The sequence below is a fragment of the Salvelinus alpinus genome, chromosome 35 (assembly GCF_045679555.1).
Source record: "Salvelinus alpinus chromosome 35, SLU_Salpinus.1, whole genome shotgun sequence".
NCBI classification, from domain to species: Eukaryota; Metazoa; Chordata; class Actinopteri; order Salmoniformes; family Salmonidae; genus Salvelinus; species Salvelinus alpinus.
In genome coordinates, this window is record NC_092120.1 from 13,242,224 (window position 1) to 13,262,025 (window position 19,802).

Genomic DNA, 19,802 nt, shown 5'->3' on the forward strand with positions numbered 1-19,802 from the left:
TCCTTCTTGGAGCATCCCCCTCCTCTCGAGCATCCCCCTCCTCTCGAGCATCCATCCCTCTAGTCTCGCGTACACCATTCTCTTCGGAGAGGGTGTTCTTCTTTTGCTTCAGTGTGGACGTTAGAATGTCTATGGAGCCGTACGCTGTTTGTGATGTGGCATTCATTAATTCTTCAAACCACGGGAGCATTTGAAGACATATTTGGCAATATTATAGACGCTATAGATTTCTGCCCAAACTGATATCGATTCGAACGTCTTTCTCGCCATACTCACCAAATTGTTGGTGCATTGAGCTGTGCACGAGATGCCTCTGCCTACACGTGCTGCAGCTCGTGGCTATAATTGGACATGAGAAATGATACTGTTTGATACTGTGTTTGTAAAAGACTGATAAATCATTTGGAAGAAGTAAAAGGTGTAAAATCTTTCGGAAAGGTATTGCTGTAAATTCATCGGGTATTCACAGTCTGCGCAAACCATAAGTTGTAACACCAAAATAGACTAACATACACTACCAAACTGTACACTGCACCATACATCTAACCCTAATAAGCCTACATATTGCCATGCCAACTGCAAACCCTCTCCATCATGATCTCATCAGACCAGATGAGTTCCTGGCCTTTAGCTTCAGGCGTTACTATAGTCGCCAGCCACAGTCTATTTCAGAGATGGCCAGCTGCCATTTGGACAGGTCCTACAGGCTGGTATCTATTGACCACAACAGTTATACTCCTATATTTTCCACAATCTCTGCCCTGATTCCACATTAGATTCCCTTTCATTCACAAAAAATGAGAAGAGTGATTGATTGAAGCTGTCAAAGTAACAGGTCACATGACCCGTGATGATGATGGGAACAGGACATCAGGACACCCCATAGTACTCCTGACCTCTGATGCTCTGCACTCAGTCCCAGTGGGATGCTCAGTGCATGCCTAGCATTATGTTACAATAGCTATATGGCTTCTCTTACACTCTTCCCCCCACCCTGGCTGACATATGGGAGTAGTACAGTGCAACTTCGTCACTGTCTTCCAATCATTTCCAGCAACGCGTCACTGTCTTCCAATCATTTCCAGCAACGCGTCACTGTCTTCCAATCATTTCCAGCAACGCGTCACTGTCTTCCAATCATTTCCAGCAACGCGTCACTGTCTTCCAATCATTTCCAGCACGGTTTGTTGGTGAGAGATCTGATTGGTTGGGGTCAAAAGTCGACAGATTAAAGCTGCCTTGTTATTTAATCAGCATTGATGTGAGAGATCTGCATTAGAGTTCCAAGTGACTTCTCACTCGTTTCACGATCCAACTTGGAAAGCATACTTGAAAAGCATACAAATAAGATCAGAACAGAAGTCAGGAATGGAACTCTCAGGGTGTTGTGATACCATCTCAGAATTCATTAGGGAGGCCATGCTGGTTTTAATGATACACATTAAAATATGTTTGGGGAAGTTGTGTTGCCTATTGCTACAGTAAACAAAACATGTTTCTATATGATTTTCATGTTATGAAATTGCATGATAACAATACTGTAATGAACAGAGACCAAAATCTTATTTCCGTTACAATCTATAATACTTAAACTAAATTCATATTAATATTATACTATAATCCTTATAATCACTGTATCACTGCAACCACACACAACCCTGAGTAAAATGATAATCCTGTATTGCAGTAGGTGCTTATAATGCTGTACTGTATCTCAACTAGACATCATTTCCACAGGTGGTCCAGACTCCAGTGGAGGGAGGAGCAACAGCTATCCATGCATCACCCTCAGAGGAACCAGTTAGAAAACTGACAGACCTGATCAACACTCCCACACTGCTGCACAAATTGCCCCCAACCCAGTCAGCAGATGGGCTGGCTGGTGTGAGACCCACATAACTGACAGAAAAGATTACAATCTTAACAAACAAATGTGCCTGAAAGTAAACACTGCCCAGACTAGCTAGCATCTCATGTGGCCTACAATAGAATGGTCTTCATTGCTATTTGCAGCTATTTAACTATTATTTGCCTGTTATTACATTTAATTTAGAAAAATATAGGACTGTGTCATATCGTTGTACTATAACAAAAGTGAGCCTAGCCAGTGCTAGTTTACCAAGAACACCTAATTTAATTACAAAGAGATCCAATTTCCTGAGCACAATAGTGGCATCATGGGCTAATCTTACAGCGCATTTCCTTCCCTGCCTTATAATTTTATACTTTATGATAACACTATAAGACAAATAATAGAACACTTGCATTGGAACAACTCTTTTTTTCAAACGTAAAGTTAAAACCATTGACTGACTATATAATTCAAAACGTTTTGATTGTAGCCCATAGCTGACATTAAAACTCAGTGGGCCAGTAAGTTTAGTCAAAGAATGCTCAGGTATGTATCGCCACCATGTGGCTACCTTGTGAAGTTATGCCTTCATGTAGCGATCGCCGCATCCTAATGACCCGATATTCCACAAGAACACATGAACATGGCCCATAAAGAGAAAAACCCTATGCGCGTTTGGAGTCAGACCATTTAATTAATTTATTGCTATATGCCGAAACGCCAAGTGTAGCCTATAGACTTTCCATGTATGATAATAAATAACGTAAAGGTCAATATCAACTGTCCTATTTTCATCGCATTGGTCAAATCCAGTCTACGTCGTTGCGCGCTTTTAGTCTATCCTGATTACTCCAGCTGCTCCACTTCGTATTCCGTTTCTGTTCGCGTGCCGTGTATACTTGGTGTTAATGTAACCTACCGTAGGTAGAGGAAAAATCGCCATTGTAACGTTATTCATTTTTTCTCGACTGGAACAGGTACAACGATACTGCTTTGTTATGCTTTTTGGATTTGCCTAATTTTCATATTTAGATAGGGTGGTTTTAAGGACTACAGAGATAGTAACATATGAAATAAGACTGACGCTAAGAGGATGTGGCCCAGAAACCAGGTCGATGAAATATTTGCGCTATCATGAGAGGAAATGGTATGGACCTTTTATGGAGAATCTTAGCGGCTCTGAGCTTCGATTGTTTTAAGGATTCGGCGTCTTCACAGAGGTGAGTGTGAGAAAATCAAATTTTCCCAATGACCATAATTGTTTGTTTAACATTGTATGATATCCCACAGTTTTTATGCCATTATATATTACACGGAACAAAAATGTAAAGGCAACATGCAACAATTTCAAAGATTTTACCGAGTTACAGTTCATATACGGATATCATTCAATTTAAATCAATTATTTAGGCCCTAATCTATGGATTTCATGACTGGGAATACAGATATGCATCTGTTGTGCACAGATGCCTTAAAAAAAAGTAGGGGCGTGGATCAGAACCAGTCAGTATCTAGTGTGACCATCCATTTTCAAGTGCCTCATGCAGCACAACACATCTCCTTCGCATAAAGGTGATCAGGCTGTTGATTGTGGCCTGTGGAATGTTGTCCCACTCCTCTTCAATGGCTGTGTGAAGTTGCTGGATATTAGTGGGAACTGGAACACTCTGTCATACACGTCGATCCAGAGCATCCCACACATGCTCAATGGGTGTCATGTTTGGTGAGTATGCTGGCCATGGAAGAACTGGGACATCTTCAGCTTCCAAGAATTGTGTACAGATCCTTGCGACATGTGGCCATGCATTATCATGGTGAAACATGAGGGGATGGTGGCAGATTAATGGTACGACAATGGGCCTCAGGATCTACTCACGGTATCTTTGTGTATTCAAATTGCCAATGATCAAATGCAATTGCGTTTGTTGTCCGTAGCTTATGCCTGCCCATACCATAACCCTACCGCCACCATGGGGCACTCTGTTCACAACGTTGACATCAGCAAACCGCGCGCCCACAAACGCCATACACGCTGTCTGCCATCTGCCTGGTACACTTGAAACCGGGATTAATCTGTGAAGAACACACTTCTCCAGCGTGCTAGTGGCCATCGAAGGTGAGCAGTTGCCCACTAAAGTCGCTTACAACGTCGAACTGCAGTCAGATCAAGACCCTGGTGAGCATGTAGATGATCTTCCCTGAGAAGGTTTCTAACAGTTTGTGGATAAATTCTTCAGTTGTGCAAACCCATAGTTTTATCAGCTTTCTGGGTGGCTTGTCTCCAACGATCCCGCAGGTGAATAAGCCGGATGTGGAGGTCCTGGACTGGCGTGGTTGTGAGGCCAGGTGGACGTAATGCTAAATTCTCTAAAACAACGTTGGATGCGGCTTATGGTAGAGAAATTAACATTCAGTTCTCTCGAAACAGCTCTGGTGGACATTCCTGCAGTCAGCATGCCAATTGCATGCTCCCTCAATTTGAGACATCTGTGGCATTGCGTTGTGACAAAACTGCACATTTTAGTAGCCTTTTGTCCCCAGCACAAGGTGCACCTGTGTAATGATCATGCTGTTTAATCCGCTCCTTGATTATGCCACACCTGTCAGGTGGATGGATTATCTTGGCAAAGGATAAATGCTCACTAACGGGGATCTAAACAAATTTGTGCACAGAATTGGAGAGAAATAAGCTTTTTGTGCGTATGGAATATTTCTGGGATCTTTTATTTCAGCTCATGAAACATGGGACCAACACTTTACATGTTGCGTTTTATATTTTTGTTCGGTATATTATGGAGTCAGAGCCGAAGTGTCAATATCACAGTAAGTAATATTTCATTTCAGTTTTAAGACTAGATTAATAGCATATAGATAATCTATTTGATCCCCCTCTATAAGAGTTTGTGAAGTGTAACAATATATTTGCTATGAAGAAAAAATCCATCCTTTAATTGTTATGACAAAAGGTTTGTGAAGCAAAAAGGTTTGCCTCCATTCTCCAGCATTGTTTTCATGAGACAAATTATGAAAGGTATGAAATAATGTGTTACATGACCACAAATGTAGCCAGAAATGCATCTGACTTTGTTGGAAACCCTTTGTTAAACCAAAACATATCATAGTGTATATTGTACTGAAAATGCAATGATATCTGCATGTATGATATGTTTTCTATTCAAGGTTGCTGAATGATAGTTTCTATACTTATATGATCCTATTACATACCATTTTGCCCCACAGCATTTGTTTGGGATAAATGAATTTGAAAAGATTCACAGAGTACTACACTGTATAGTCTATACCATTGCACTTCAGCAAACACCTTGTCACGCCTACTCCTGCTCCCTCCCGCGGGCGCTCAAAGTCAACGGTCTACTAACTACCAGTCCTGGCAACCCAAATTGCGTAAACCTGGCAACCATCATGGCACACACCTGCTCCCCATTGTTAAGCACACCTGGACTTCATCACCACCCTGATTACTTTCCCTTCATATAGCCCCCAGTAATCCTCAGTCATCAGGCAGTATTGGGTTTTGGTCACGTTCAGTACACGTATCCTGTTTTATATTTTCTTCATGTTTGTTATTATTAAACTCACCTTCTGCATCTGCTTCCTGACTCCCGGTGTATACATTACACACCTCTTACCCAGAGTCCAACCCCTAACTTCTCATCCCCTCTGTAGGTCTCCAAGCAAGCTGAGCTCCAGCCAAGCAGGTAGTCTGGAAAGCAGCTCCCTGACTGGCTCTCTCTCCCTGGGGCCAGACCTGCCTCACTGCCAGTGCTGCATCTCCTACGAAGCTCGCCTGAAACGCCTGTCCTGCGGCCACCTCTACTGTGACCCCTGCACAGACCAGATCGTCAACCTGGCCTTCGAGGACATCGAGGGCCTCTCTGATTACCCCTGCCCCATGTGCAAGTCCCTCCGCCAGCTAGGGGACCTGGGCCCCCCCTCTTATGGGTACCTGGGGACCCCCTCCTTTGGGCCATGTGGGACCCTGCAGCAGCAGGTGGCTAAAGAGCATGGGAGCAAGTGGGGGTAAAACTGAGGCAGTTTATACTGTACATCAAAGGTTGTGGTTAAAAAACAAATGCATGTTGTCCCCTCTCCAGATGAAACACTGTAGGAACCATTTTGACTTTTCAGTTATGTCTTTAGTGTTTTGATTTGAATATTTTAATGCACTGCTTTACACTGAGATTGTGATCTGGTAACGTGTGATGGATAGTGGCTCAGTGTTTCTTCTTTGTGTAATATGGAGGTGGAAGTGAAACTAATGGAAGTGCATAACATTACAGATAATGTCCATTGGTGTGCCATAACATACTGTAAGTGGATATTGCAGGGTGATTAAGCCAGAGCTAAGTATTAGATGTTTGTGTCACAGTTCTTTACATTTATGTGTACTGATTATTATTATTAGTAGACATTTGCACCTTATTCTAGGAATATTATATTTTGAGTGTACTTGCTGCTTATGCATTTTAATTTAACTTAATTGTACAGTGCCATGCTACTTTTAAAGTGTTCAATATCATATTGTAAATATATATTTTGCTAAAAAAATAAAGTTTGTGAATTGTATTACTCTGTTTGAAGACTTGAATGATTGCAGAACATAATCATCTGGTCGTCTGGGGTCCATGGCATGCTCTCCATTGTGATCTCTGGCCTGACTCTTCTGCAGACTGGAATATGTTCCGGGATTCATCCAATGGCATTGAGAAGTATACTACCACATCCGTCACCGCCTTCATTAACTGCATCGATGACGTCGTTCCCCACAGTGACCGTACATACATATCCCAACCAGAAGCCATGGATTACAGTCAACCACACTGAGCTAAAGGCTAGAGCTGCTGCTTTCAAGGAGCGGGAGACTAATCCGGGCACTTATATGAAATCCAGCTACACACTCCAATGAACCATCAAACAGGGAAAGCGTTAATACAGGACTAAGATCGAATCCTACTACACCGGCTCTGACGCTCGTTGGATGTGGCAGGGCTTGCAAACTATTACGGATTACAAAGGGAAGTCCATCCGCGACCTGCCCTGTGATGTGAGCATACCAGACGAGCTAAATGCCTTCAATGCTCGCTTCGAGGCAAGCAGCACTGAACCATGCATGAGCGCACCAGCTGTTCCGGACGACTGTGTGATTCATAGATGACGTGAGTAAGACCTCTTTTAAACAGGTTATCATTCAGATTACCAGGACACATACTCAGAGCATGCACTGACCAGCTGGCAAGTGTCTTCACTGACATTTTCAATCTCTCCCTGACTCAGAATGTAATACATGTTTCAAGCAGACCACCATAGTCCCTGTGCGCAGGAATGCAAAGGTAACCTGCTTAAATGACTACTGCCCCGTAGCACTCAGATCTGTAGCCATGAAATGTTTTGAAAGGCTGGTCATGGCTAACATAATCATCCCAGAAACCCTGGACCGGCTCCGATTCGCATACTGCCCAACAGATCCACAGATGATGAAATCTCTATTGCACTCCACACTGCCCTTGACAAAAGGATCACCTACGTGAGAATGCTGTTCATTGACTACAGCTCAGCGTTCAACACCATAGTGCCCTCCAAGCTCATCACTAAGCTAAGGATCCTGGGACTGAACACGTCCCTCTGCAACTGGATCCTGGACCTCCTGACAGGCTGCCTCCAGGTGGTGAGTGTAGGTAACAACACATCCACCACGCTGACCCTCAACACGGAGGCCCCTCCGGTGCGTGCTTAGTCCCCTCCTGTACTCCCTGTTCACCCATGACTGCGTGGCCATGCACGACTCCAACACCATCATTAAGTTTGCAGACACAACGGTGTTAGGCCTGATCACCGACAACGATGAGACAGTCTATAGGGAGAAGGTAAGAGATGTTACATTACGGTTGTCCATCGTATCCGATGATGACTTCTAAGTTAACAGTGAATTCTTTGGTGACTGTACAATCCGAGATCCACAAACTTTATTGCAGGTGGGGCATATGCAGTCTGTTGGCGGGGCATGGTTGTATGTCTCCTGAGCTATTTTTGTGTTTTGTGTTTTGTTGTGCTCCCAACTATGTAAACCGCTATGGCAGAGCTGCCGCCAGGTGCAACGGTCAGCAGCAGCATCCTCCAGGTCTGTGGGTTTGATGCTGCACTACTTCAGCAACGTTTTCAGCATATCGCCGGACAAGATGTAGCTGGCCATACAGGGTCTTCCGCGTCAAGCGCTTCTGAGACATTCTAATGACAGGCTCAAGCCAGCGCAGTTGGTGTTGTGTGACCATAGCATCCATACTCTTGCAGTTGGTCTTAGCAAATATTTCTGTACGGGGCGCACGGTCGCACCAGGTGATTCCCAGGATGCGCTTCAGGCATCTTATGTGACCCATGCTTCACAGCTGTAAAGAAGTGTGGTGATACAGACTGCTTGATAGACGGCAACTTTGGTGTGGATGTGGAGATCCCTGTTTTGGAAGACCCTGCGTCTGAGTTTCCCGAAGGCAGTTGATGCTTGCTTGATCCTATATTTAATTTAGAGGTTGATGCTGCAGTCCTCCAAGAGGATGCTGCCCAGGTATTTGAAGAATGGGACTATTGCCAGAGATTTGTGTTCAATGGTGAAGACAAGCATGGTGGGTGGAGTGCTGGATCTCCATTGGTAGACCACCTCTGTCTTGGTGGTGTTGATAGACGGTCTCATTCTGCTATAGACCCTCACAACCGCTACAAGGATGGACTGAATGTCTTCCAGAGTGTGGCCATGAGCACAGTCATCAGCATACTGCAGCTCAAGAACCCGCGCAGTCAAAACCTTGGTGGTTGCTTGGAGCCTCCTGATGTTGAATAAGTTTCCATCCAGCCTGAAGTCCACTGCAAACCCGCTGCTGTCTTCAAGCTTATTATGGAGAGGCTGGGTGACACATAGGAGGAAGATGTTAGAGTACAGGTGCCAGCACACGCCCCTGCCTCCCAGCGATGATTACTCCAAAGGGCACTGACTCCTGCCCTCCTATGGCCGCCCAAGCCATCATCCCATCATGGAACTGGCAAAGGATGTTAACAAATTTGTCTGGACAGCCAAATTTGAGTAGAATGCCCCATAGTAGTTGCCTGTTCAGTGTCGAAGGCCTTAGAGAGGTCGATAAAGGTCCTGATGTTGTTCACAGCACTTCTTCTGGAGATGCCGTGCGGTGAATATCATGTCGACTGTACTCCTGTTCTTTCTGAAGCTGCATTGAACTGCTGCCAGAGTCACCTCTGTTGTTTACCAGCCTGTGTAGCATCCCCTTGGCCAGGACCTTGCTGGCAACAACCAGAAGGGATATTCCCCAGCTGTTTCCGCAGATGGACTTGTCACCCCTGTTCTTATAGATGGTGCAATGTTTGCATCCCACCACTGTTTGGGGACGATCTCCCGGTCCCAAACCTCAGTGATGTACTGGTGGAGTGTTCTGGTGCAGAAGTAACCTTCCTTAAGTAGCTCTGCCAGGATGCTGTCAGCACCAGGAGCCGTGTTGTTCTTGAGGGAACGGATAGCTGATAACACCTCTTGGAAGGTTGGCGAATGGTTGAGGTCTTGAATGGGTGGACGGATTGCCAGTTCTTCCAGGATGGAGTGGTCAGTAGGAGAGCGCTGATCGAGTAGTGCTTCAAAGTGGTCAGCCCACCTCATCAGGATCTGGTTTTGGTCCTTCAAGAGATTCAGACCATCAGCTGTTTTCAGTGGGGTGATGGAGCGACTTCTAGGGCCATATATAAAAATTGTGCATGTCGTTTTTGTCAGCATAAATGTTGATTTCCTCTGCCTTATTCATCCACCTTTCATTCTGCAGAGCACACAATGTTTGCACTTCCTTGCGCGATGCATTTGAACCTTTATTTAACTAGGCAAGTCAGTTAAGAACAAATTCTTATTCACAATGACGGCCTACGCAGGCCAAACCCTCCCCTAACCCGGGCCATGCTGGGCCAATTGTGTGCCGCCTTATGGGACTCCCGATCACGGCCGGTTGTGATACAGCCCGGATCGAACCAGGGTCTGTAGTGATGCCTCTAGCATGCCATTGATGGTGGAGGGTAGCAGATGTGTGGCTGTTGAGAGTAACCCTGTGTGCTTTGTGCATATTGTCTAGTATGGTTGTGATGGTGTCAGAGTTCTCATCGAACCAGTCCTGATGTTTCCTACCTCTGTAGCCAGTGAAGTGGGCCACTTCCTGATAGAGCACTGAGCTAATAGATGCCCACTTCTGGTCCATGGGGTCCTCTGCGCTCAGAAGAGGCTAAATCTCCCTCAGCCTTTTAGCGAGAGGGCGACGGAACTCGTCCCTTACTGCAGCTTTCTCAAGCTGGGTACAGTGCAGAGGCTTCTTACTGGACTTCTGCAGGCATTGGGGGATTTATTCTCACCTGGAGTTTATCCAGTATCATACAGTGATCTGTCCAGCATTCAGCACCCCTCATGGTATGTGTCAGCAGGACGTCATTACTGTCAGAGCGTCTCACTATGGCGTAGTCGATCAGGTGCCAGTGTTTGGAACGTGGGTGCATCCATTATGTTTTATATTTGTTCTTCTGCTGGAACAAGGTGTTAGTGAAAAATGAGATTGTGCTCGGCACAGAGTTAGCAGTCTCATGCCGTTCTCATTGACCTGGCCAAAATCAAATCAAATCAAATCAAATTTTATTAGTCACATACACATGGTTAGCAGATGTTAATGCGAGTGTAGCGAAATGCTTGTGCTTCTAGTTCCGACAATGCAGTAATAACCAACAGTAATCTAACCTAACAATTCCACACTACTACCTTACACACACACACAAGTGTAAAGGGATAAAGAATATGTACATAAAGATATATGAATGAGTGGTGGTACAGAACGGCATGGCAGATGCAGTAGATGGTATAGAGTACGGTATATACATATGAGATGAGTACTGTAGGGTATGTAAACATAAGTGGCATAGTTTAAAGTGGCTAGTGGTACATGTATTGCATAAAGATGGCAAGATGCAGTAGATGATATAGAGTACAGTATATACATATGAGATGGGTAATGTAGGGTATGTAAACATTGTATTAAGTGGCATTGCTTAAAGTGGCTAGTGGTACATTTTTACATAATTTCCATCAATTCCCATTTTTAAAGTGGCTGGAGTTGGGTCAGTATGTTGGCAGCGGCCGCTAAATGTTAGTGGTGGCTGTTTAACAGTCTGATGGCCTTGAGATAGAAGCTGTTTTTCAGTCTCTCGGTCCCTGCTTTGATGCACCTGTACTGACCTCGCCTTCTGGATGATAGCGGGGTGAACAGGCAGTGGCTTGGGTGGTTGTTGTCCTTGATGATCTTTATGGCCTTCCTGTGACATCGGGTGGTGTAGGTGTCCTGGAGGGCAGGTAGTTTGCCCCTGGTGATGCGTTCTGCAGACCTCACTACCCTCTGGAGAGCCTTACGGTTGTGGGCGGAGCAGTTGCCGTACCAGGCGGTGATACAGCCCGACAGGATGCTCTCGATTGTGCATCTGTAGAAGTTTGTGAGTGCTTTTGGTGACAAGCCGAATTTCTTCAGCCTCCTGAGGTTGAAGAGGCGCTGCTGCGCCTTCTTCACAACGCTGTCTGTGTGGGTGGACCAGTTCAGTTTGTCCGTGATGTGTACACCGAGGAACTTAAAACTTTCCACCTTCTCCACTACTGACCCGTCGATGTGGATAGGGGGGTGCTCCCTCTGCTGTTTCCTGAAGTCCACAATCATCTCCTTTGTTTTGTTGACGTTGAGTATGAGGTTATTTTCCTGACACCACACTCCGAGGGCCCTCACCTCCTCCCTGTAGGCCGTCTCGTCGTTGTTGGTGATCAAGCCTACCACTGTAGTGTCATCCGCAAACTTGATGATTGAGTTGGAGGCGTGCATGGCCACGCAGTCGTGGGTGAACAGGGAGTACAGGAGAGGGCTCAGAACGCACCCTTGTGGGGCCCCAGTGTTGAGGATCAGCGGGGTGGAGATGTTGTTACCTACCCTCACCACCTGGGGGCGGCCCGTCAGGAAGTCCAGGACCCAGTTGCACAGGGCGGGGTCGAGACCCAGGGTCTCGAGCTTGATGACGAGTTTGGAGGGTACTATGGTGTTAAATGCTGAGCTGTAATCGATGAACAGCATTCTCACATGGGTATTCCTCTTGTCCAGATGGGTTAGGGCAGTGTGCAGTGTGGTTGCGATTGCGTCGTCTGTGGACCTATTGGGTCGGTAAGCAAATTGGAGTGGGTCTAGGGTGTCCGGTAGGGTGGAGGTGATATGGTCCTTGACTAGTCTCTCAAAGCACTTCATGATGACGGAAGTGAGTGCTACGGGGCGGTAGTCGTTTAGCTCAGTTACCTTAGCTTTCTTGGGAACAGGAACAATGGTGGCCCTCTTGAAGCATGTGGGAACAGCAGACTGGGATAAGGATTGATTGAATATGTCCGTAAACACACCAGCCAGCTGGTCTGCGCATGCTCTGAGGACGCGGCTGGGAATGCCGTCTGGGCCTGCAGCCTTGCGAGGGTTAACACGTTTAAATGTTTTACTCACCTCGGCTGCAGTGAAGGAGAGCCCGCAGGTTTTGGTAGGGGGCCGTGTCAGTGGCACTGTATTGTCCTCAAAGCGGGCAAAAAAGTTGTTTAGCCTGTCTGGGAGCAAGACATCCTGGTCCTCGACGGGGCTGGTTTTCTTTTTGTAATCCGTGATTGACTGTAGACCCTGCCACATACCTCTTGTGTCTGAGCTGTTGAATTTCGACTCGATTTTGTCTCTGTACTGAGACTTAGCCTGTTTGATTGCCTTGCGGAGAGAATAGCTACACTGTTTGTATTCGGTCATGCTTCCGGTCACCCTGCCCTGGTTAAAAGCAGTGGTTCGCGCTTTCAGTTTCACGCGAATGCTGCCGTCAATCCACGGTTTCTGGTTTGGGAATGTTTTTATCGTTGCTGTGGGTACGACATCGTCAATGCACTTCCTAATGAACTCGCTCACCGAATCAGCATATTCGTCAATATTGTTGTTGGACGCGATGCGGAACATATTCCAATCCGCGTGATCGAAGCAGTCTTGAAGCGTGGATTCAGATTGGTCGGACCAGCGTTGAACAGACCTGAGCGCGGGAGCTTGTTGTTTGAGTTTTTGTTTGTAGGCTGGAATCAACAAAATGGAGTCGTGGTCAGCTTTTCCGAAAGGGGGGCGGGGGAGGGCCTTATAAGCGTCGCGGAAATTAGTATAACAATGGTCTAGTGTTTTTCCAGCCCTGGTAGCACAATCGATATGCTGATAGAATTTAGGGAGTTTTGTTTTTAGATTAGCCTTGTTAAAATCCCCAGCTACGATGAATGCAGCCTCAGGGTGTGTGGTTTCCAGTTTACAAAGAGTCAGATAAAGTTCGTTCAGGGCCATCGATGTGTCTGCTTGGGGGGGAATGTATACGGCTGTGATTATGATTGACGAGAATTCCCTGGTCGCCAACACCATGCCTACCCAGTACTCCACTCCATATCCTGTTGTTCTGTCCCACCCTAGCATTGAAGTCACCCAGCAGAAAGATCTTGTCATTCCTGGGGATGCGGTGAAAGGCCTCATGCAGTGGTTGGTAGAAGCAGTCCGTTGCCTCATTTTCAGATGGTAAAGTTGGTGCGTACTCACTGAGAGGAGTAGCATAACGCATCTTGGCTAGGGGGATATGGAGAGACATGAGTCTTTCACTTATGCCGACAGGTGTTTCGGTGAGGCTGGGTAAAAGGCTGTTCTTAATTGCCAGTCCCACACCGTGCTGATGTTGTCCACCCAGAGGGTAACCTTTCCAGAAGAAGGTGTAGCCTTCTTCCTCCTCTTTCAGGGAACCTTCATCCAGGAACCTGGTCTCACTCAGGGCAGCAATGTCAATGTTGTAGCGCCTTAGTTCTGCAGCAATCAAAGCTCTTCTCCGATGGGTCTATCACCATTATCAATAGTGTCCAAAAGAGTTCTGATGTTCCATGTCGCCAGTTTCAGGGGAATTATTATCGTTAGCATATTTCGACCGCTGAGTGGAACTCCGATAGGTGCGGTAGCCTATCCAGGATGGTGTGAGTGGGCAATTTTCTGGCCACCTTTTCTAGGCCTCTCCTCAGCTGGGGTGAGCAGTGTGGCTCCTAAATAGGGCTGCTCAGTCACACAAGGGTCTGCCAAGAGTAGCCTCCACTCAAGTCCCAACTGCTGGCGACCATAATAGTCCTGTGCCGCTGGCGTGCAGTGGTCTGATTTTAAGGCTGCATTCACTCCTGCCCCCATCACCAGACACCCCAACACCACCAGACTTTAGTCCGCTTTCCGGTCGATGGCTTCACTGAGGACAGAAGTGGATACCTGCGCAAAGGAAGTTACTTAAAGTGCAACTGAGGGTGCGCAATCCCCAACAGAACTTCTTCACTGTAGGACGGTGAATTCCTGTGGCCAGGATGACCGGTATCTTCCACAGCTGCAGGAGGCTGCCGGATACCCAGACTGTCGGCGTCCGCCTGCCACCAGCACGCTGCTTTTCTCTCAGGGTGTGCTCCCCTTGCCTTTCTCGTAACAGACTAACCCACAAGGCAGCAGGGCTGTGGTTGATGGCTGCCAGGATGTGTTCACACAGAGGTGGGCCTGTACAGATGCATCACTGGGGCCCACTGCTGCTCTGAGATCCCCTGCCGGTTAGCCTGGAGTTTCAAGACAACCAGTTAACTGGGAGGAGGTCAGAGACCTGGCAGTGTGGTGCCGGGACAACAACCTCTCCCTCAATGTCAGCAAGACAAAGTAGCTGATCGTAGACTACAGGAAAAGGAGGGCAAAGCACGCCCCCATTCACATCGACAGGGCTGGTTGGAGCGGATTGAGTGCTTCATGTTCCTTGGTGTCTACATCACTAAGATGCCTACGTATTACCTTGACTAACCCGTACCCCTGCACATTGACTCGGTATCGGTACACCTTGTGTATATATCCTAATTATTGTTATTTTGTTACTATTTTTCTTTTAGTTTATTTAGCATAACTCATTGTTGGTTAAGGGTTTCGTAAGTAAGTATTTCACGGTAATGTCTACACCTGTTGTATAATTTGGTTGCCAGAGGATCAGTTCACTAGCAGGGGTGTCCTTCTGCCTGTAGACATGGCCGACACAGACAGACACAGACACAGTAAAAGCAAGACTGCTTCCCCAATCAAAAGCCCTGGATTAACACAGAGGTATGGGCTAAAATAAAGGACAGAGCTACCGCACACAGAGCTATCACAGTCAACCCAGAGGCGATGACTAAGGACACAAACGTGTACAAGAAGTCCCACTACGACCTCTGCAGAGTCATCAAACAGGCAAAAGGACAATATAGGAACAAGGTGGAATCCTAATACACCGGCTCTGCCGCTCAATGCATGTGGCAGGGGCTACAGTCCATTACAAAGGTAGACCTAGCCGTGATCTATCCAATGGTGCCTCTACCAGACGGGTGTTCTCAGAGCATGCGCAGACCAGCTGGCAGGCATCTTCATGTTCAACCTCTCCAGTCTGTAATCCCCACTTCTCAAACTGAACAACATCATTCCTGTTTCCAAGAACTCTGAGGTTAACTTCCACAATGACTAATGCTCTGTAGCACTAACATCTGTAATCATGAAGTGCTTTGAAAGGCTGGTCATGGCACACATCACCTCCATCATCCCAGACACCCTAGACCCACTCCAATTTGCATACCGCCCAGACAGATCTACAGACAATGCAATCTCAATTGCACTTGTAGGTGAAAAATTCATGACCGTGCTTGATTTTCCAGAATCCAGACTGACCACCTTGATGTATTGAGACAGAAAACATAGCGCTAACAAATAAGACATGTGTAAGCAGAATATAGGCTGAGCTCAGTTAAATGGAAAGAGCTGGATAAACAGAGTTAAACATTGGACTGCAGTAAAAACACAATTTAGGCAGAATCCATAAGAATGTACAGACTGGGTCAACATGAAGTTAATCACCAGACATGTAAAACAGAACGTAAGCAGAAAATGTAACAAGGAACCCATGGTTATACTAATCAAGGATCATTAGAAAAGCACTTATACTGGGAACATACACTGCTCAAAAAAATAAGGGGAACACTTAAACAACACAATGTAACTCCAAGTCAATCACACTTCTGTGAAATCAAACTGTCCACTTAGGACGCAACACTGATTGACAATAAATTTCACATGCTGTTGTGCAAATGGAATAGACAAAAGGTGGAAATTATAGGCAATTAGCAAGACACCCCCAATAAAGGAGTGGTTCTGCAGGTGGTGACCACAGACCACTTCTCAGTTCCTATGCTTCCTGGCTGATGTTTTGGTCACTTTTGAATGCTGGCGGTGCTTTCACTCTAGTGGTAGCATGAGACGGAGTCTACAACCCACACAAGTGGCTCAGGTAGTGCAGCTCATCCAGGATGGCACATCAATGCGAGCTGTGGCAAGAAGGTTTGTTGTGTCTGTCAGCGTAGTGTCCAGAGCATGGAGGCGCTACCAGGAGACAGGCCAGTACATCAGGAGACGTGGAGGAGGCCGTAGGAGGGCAACAACCCAGCAGCAGGACCGCTACCTCCGCCTTTGTGCAAGGAGGAGCACTGCCAGAGCCCTGCAAAATGACCTCCAGCACCTCCACCTTATTCCATTATCTACTGTATATTACTTTCATTGCATTGTTGGAAAGAGCTCTCAAGGTAAGAATTTAACTGTACTGTTTTCCACCTGTTGTATCCTGTGCACGTGGCGAATAAACTTTGAAACTTGAAAGCAACGATTTTATGAACTTATAATAGTTTATTAATCAGGATCCTAACATGCTGATACAAAAAATATGTACATCTGGCAAATCATTGTGTCATTCGTACCAAAACATTTAAATATATAATGGTGTATAGACATAGGAAGTGGGGTTGCATGCTGAAAGGGACTTTTCATTTTCTCTTTGTATAGTCAATGCCATTAGGGAATGTGATGACCTTGTTTTTTCCATGGAAGACGAGACCAAAAGTACTGGCATCAAATCCAAAAACTCAAACAACCTGATATTCAGTAACTGATATCAGTGTGCTGTGATATTCAACAATGAATATTTACAGCCATTGAATAATTCAAAATGCTCTCGTACTGAGGCACAGGAATGACTCTAGGTAAAACAGACCAATGTAAGTCACATACATTACCACCTTCAGCCTTTATATTTCATAAACATAATGAGACATTTCAGTGAGAAATACATTGTATGCCAGCCAGAAACCTTTTCATCCTATGTTACACAATACAAGTACTTCTCTGCATGGAAATGCTAGTTTTGTATAAACATACACTATATGGAAATCATGCCAATGTATTTGCTGCTTAATATCCACATCATGCAAACAACAACGATCTGTCTGGACTGAGTGGCCCAGTCCCAATACCTCACTGGGCTTTGAATGAAATGACGCATTTAGAAGTCCTTGACCTGAATGCTAGCTAAATACGAAACTAGCAGTCAGGACAAGTAATGAAGAAATACACTATTGAAAAAAAAAGTTGCTTACCTTAAAGCTACATCTAGAAGTACCAAATAAAAGTAAACTATAAATATGAACCATCAGAACGTATAGTTTGCACAATGACAACATAAGGGGGAAAAACTAATCTTGGTCACGATCACTTAAAAATGTATCGTTACAATTTCTGAAATTCATACGCAACCAAAGTTGGTCAATAATACTTAGAACTCTCAATAGAGATGCACAGACCATAGAAATAATAGCACTTTTACCTCAATCATGCACACTTACAGCAATATTAACTGACCATGGCCATATTCTGAAAAACAGGTTTATGATACAGAGTCATACAACTCAGCTTATGCCTCTCATTGTTCACTACTAGCATGCATGCAAGTATAAAGATATGGGAACAGCACCAAAATAGCTCCAGTGCCCAAATTTGCTGGACAAAATGCCTGGAGTTAAAACTGCATGTTTTTTGTGACGCCAATGTCTCTCCCTAGTGTTTACTTGGTGAACAGCTCTATGTATTTTTCCTCTCAAGGCTGAGTTGGTTTTGGAATTGGAGGTTATAGTCACTCAAAAGGACTAAGAGACCGAGTCAGGACAACAGTCCTATTATAGACGTCTGGTCAAGAATGAAGGTTGTCACTCAAATCATGATTCTAAAGACAGCTGATGTCTTATCAATAGAAGTATTTGATTCCATATTTCAGCCAACAGCTCATTATTTGTGCCCTTATGTCATTAGCTTATCAATCATCATCAGCCCTTATTCATTTTGGGAATTAGCTTGCTGCTTTTAGAAACACCAATACGTTCTCAGGGAATGCAGACCAGAACCTTCAGTTTGGGTGTCATATTCAGTAAAACAGACAATTTGTTACAAGTTAAACAATCTTTCAGAAACATTTCAAATACTATTTGTGCTTTGCACTGCTCAATGCATTATTACTGCAGTTTAGACTCTCATCCCTGCTCAGTACATGACTCTCCTCGTCTTTTTATTGCCTCAAAGCCACTCAAACAGGCCTTGACAGGAAAATCACATCTGGTTCCACCCAGAGATCAGGTGTCAGGGAAGGAAATAGAGTCTTGGAGAGTGTGTATAGGTGATCTCATTCTAGAGTTCAGAGCCAGGGGGAACAGTTTGTACCATTTGTGCTAACTGACAGGTGACACCCAGAGCTCAGGAACCCAGTGAAGGACCGTTGCTCTTGGGCAGCTTGGCATTATTATTGGGCGCGGGTAAGTAACGCTGGTCTGGACGGGACTCTGAAGAGGATGGGTGGCCAAATAGGAATGTGTGCTTGCTGCTGTCTCTGTGGCCAGGTTTAGAACGAGCTGGAGGAACCCTGGATTGGAGGTTCGAGATAGGGGGCGTGGTTCTGGAGGCAACCGGCCCAGGGGGTCTGGAGGCTGGGAAGAGGAAGGTGCTATTGTTGGTGTTCTGGTTGAGGTTGGAGTCTGTCCGACGGGTCTCCTGTGTCTTTGCTGGGACTGTGTTAGTGGGGCTGGAGGCCAGCGTCAGCTTGTCTCTGAGCTGCTGGACCTCCCAGGCTAGCTGTTCCACTGGGTGCTGGGTGGACAGGGAGATGGGGTGGGAGAAAGCCTGAGGACACAACATGGCCAGGGTTTCTGTTAGTTTATAACACCATCATGACTACAGCCATCCATGAGCAACTAATTGTAGTTTCTGATGTGACCAGCAAAAATTAGAAGCTTGTCCAGTACAACGTTGCACTATTCAGTTTAATAAAAATATGAATTTCAACTTCTTACTACCTTTTTTATGCAATACCTCTAGTTGAAATCCTTTTTCAGTTACCGAGTTCAAAGTTAATTTTGATCACCCACCCACATACCAGTAGAGTAGGCTATTATAAACATCCCCATGTTTACAGTGTTTTAGGCTCTGTATAGTAGTGAGAATGATAATCCTTCCCTATATACCTGAGCATGAAGAGCCCCGCGGAGGTAGCAGTCCCTCCACACACCTACGCAGGGCCCCAGGAGCAGGGGCAGCAGAGGCTCGTATGAGTCCAGGGGCCCCTGGAGACCGGATGTGGTGGTGGTGTGGCCCTGAGGGAGCTCTGTGAGGGCCCAGGCCTTCAGAAGCCTCTCCAGGCCCGGAAGGTTCTCTGAGGAGGACCCCCCTCTCCGGTGGCTCTTCCGGTAGACGCCTGAGCCCCCTCCGCTGCGCCAGGGCAGGAGGTTAGCAGAGCAGGAGAAGGAGCCCCTGGAGAGCAGGAACACAGAGCCTGGTGCGCTGTCACTCAGCTGAGAGAGGGATGGAGAGAAGAGAGATTAATATGTTTGAATATCCCTTTTGTGCCTCAAGCATATTGCAATACTGAGACCTACCACACGGAGATGCAGTGGGCCTGTGTTCATCCCTCATCATGGTCG

At 45.8% G+C, this 19,802-nt stretch overlaps 1 protein-coding gene across 2 annotated transcripts in view; it reads right to left on the bottom strand.

Moving 5' to 3' along the window:
• Window positions 1-16,669: 16,669 nt before the first annotated feature.
• LOC139564223 (myotubularin-related protein 11-like) overlaps window positions 16,670-19,802 on the bottom strand; it is a 33,478-nt gene continuing 30,345 nt past the window's right edge. For both annotated transcript variants that reach the window (XM_071383559.1, XM_071383560.1), the window contains 2 exons: window positions 19,347-19,673; window positions 16,670-19,005 (listed from right to left, as the gene is read on the bottom strand). In XM_071383559.1, the coding sequence (XP_071239660.1) occupies window positions 18,583-19,005; window positions 19,347-19,673 (750 nt within the window). In that variant the 3' untranslated portion in view covers window positions 16,670-18,582. The remainder of the gene's footprint in view (window positions 19,006-19,346; window positions 19,674-19,802) is intronic.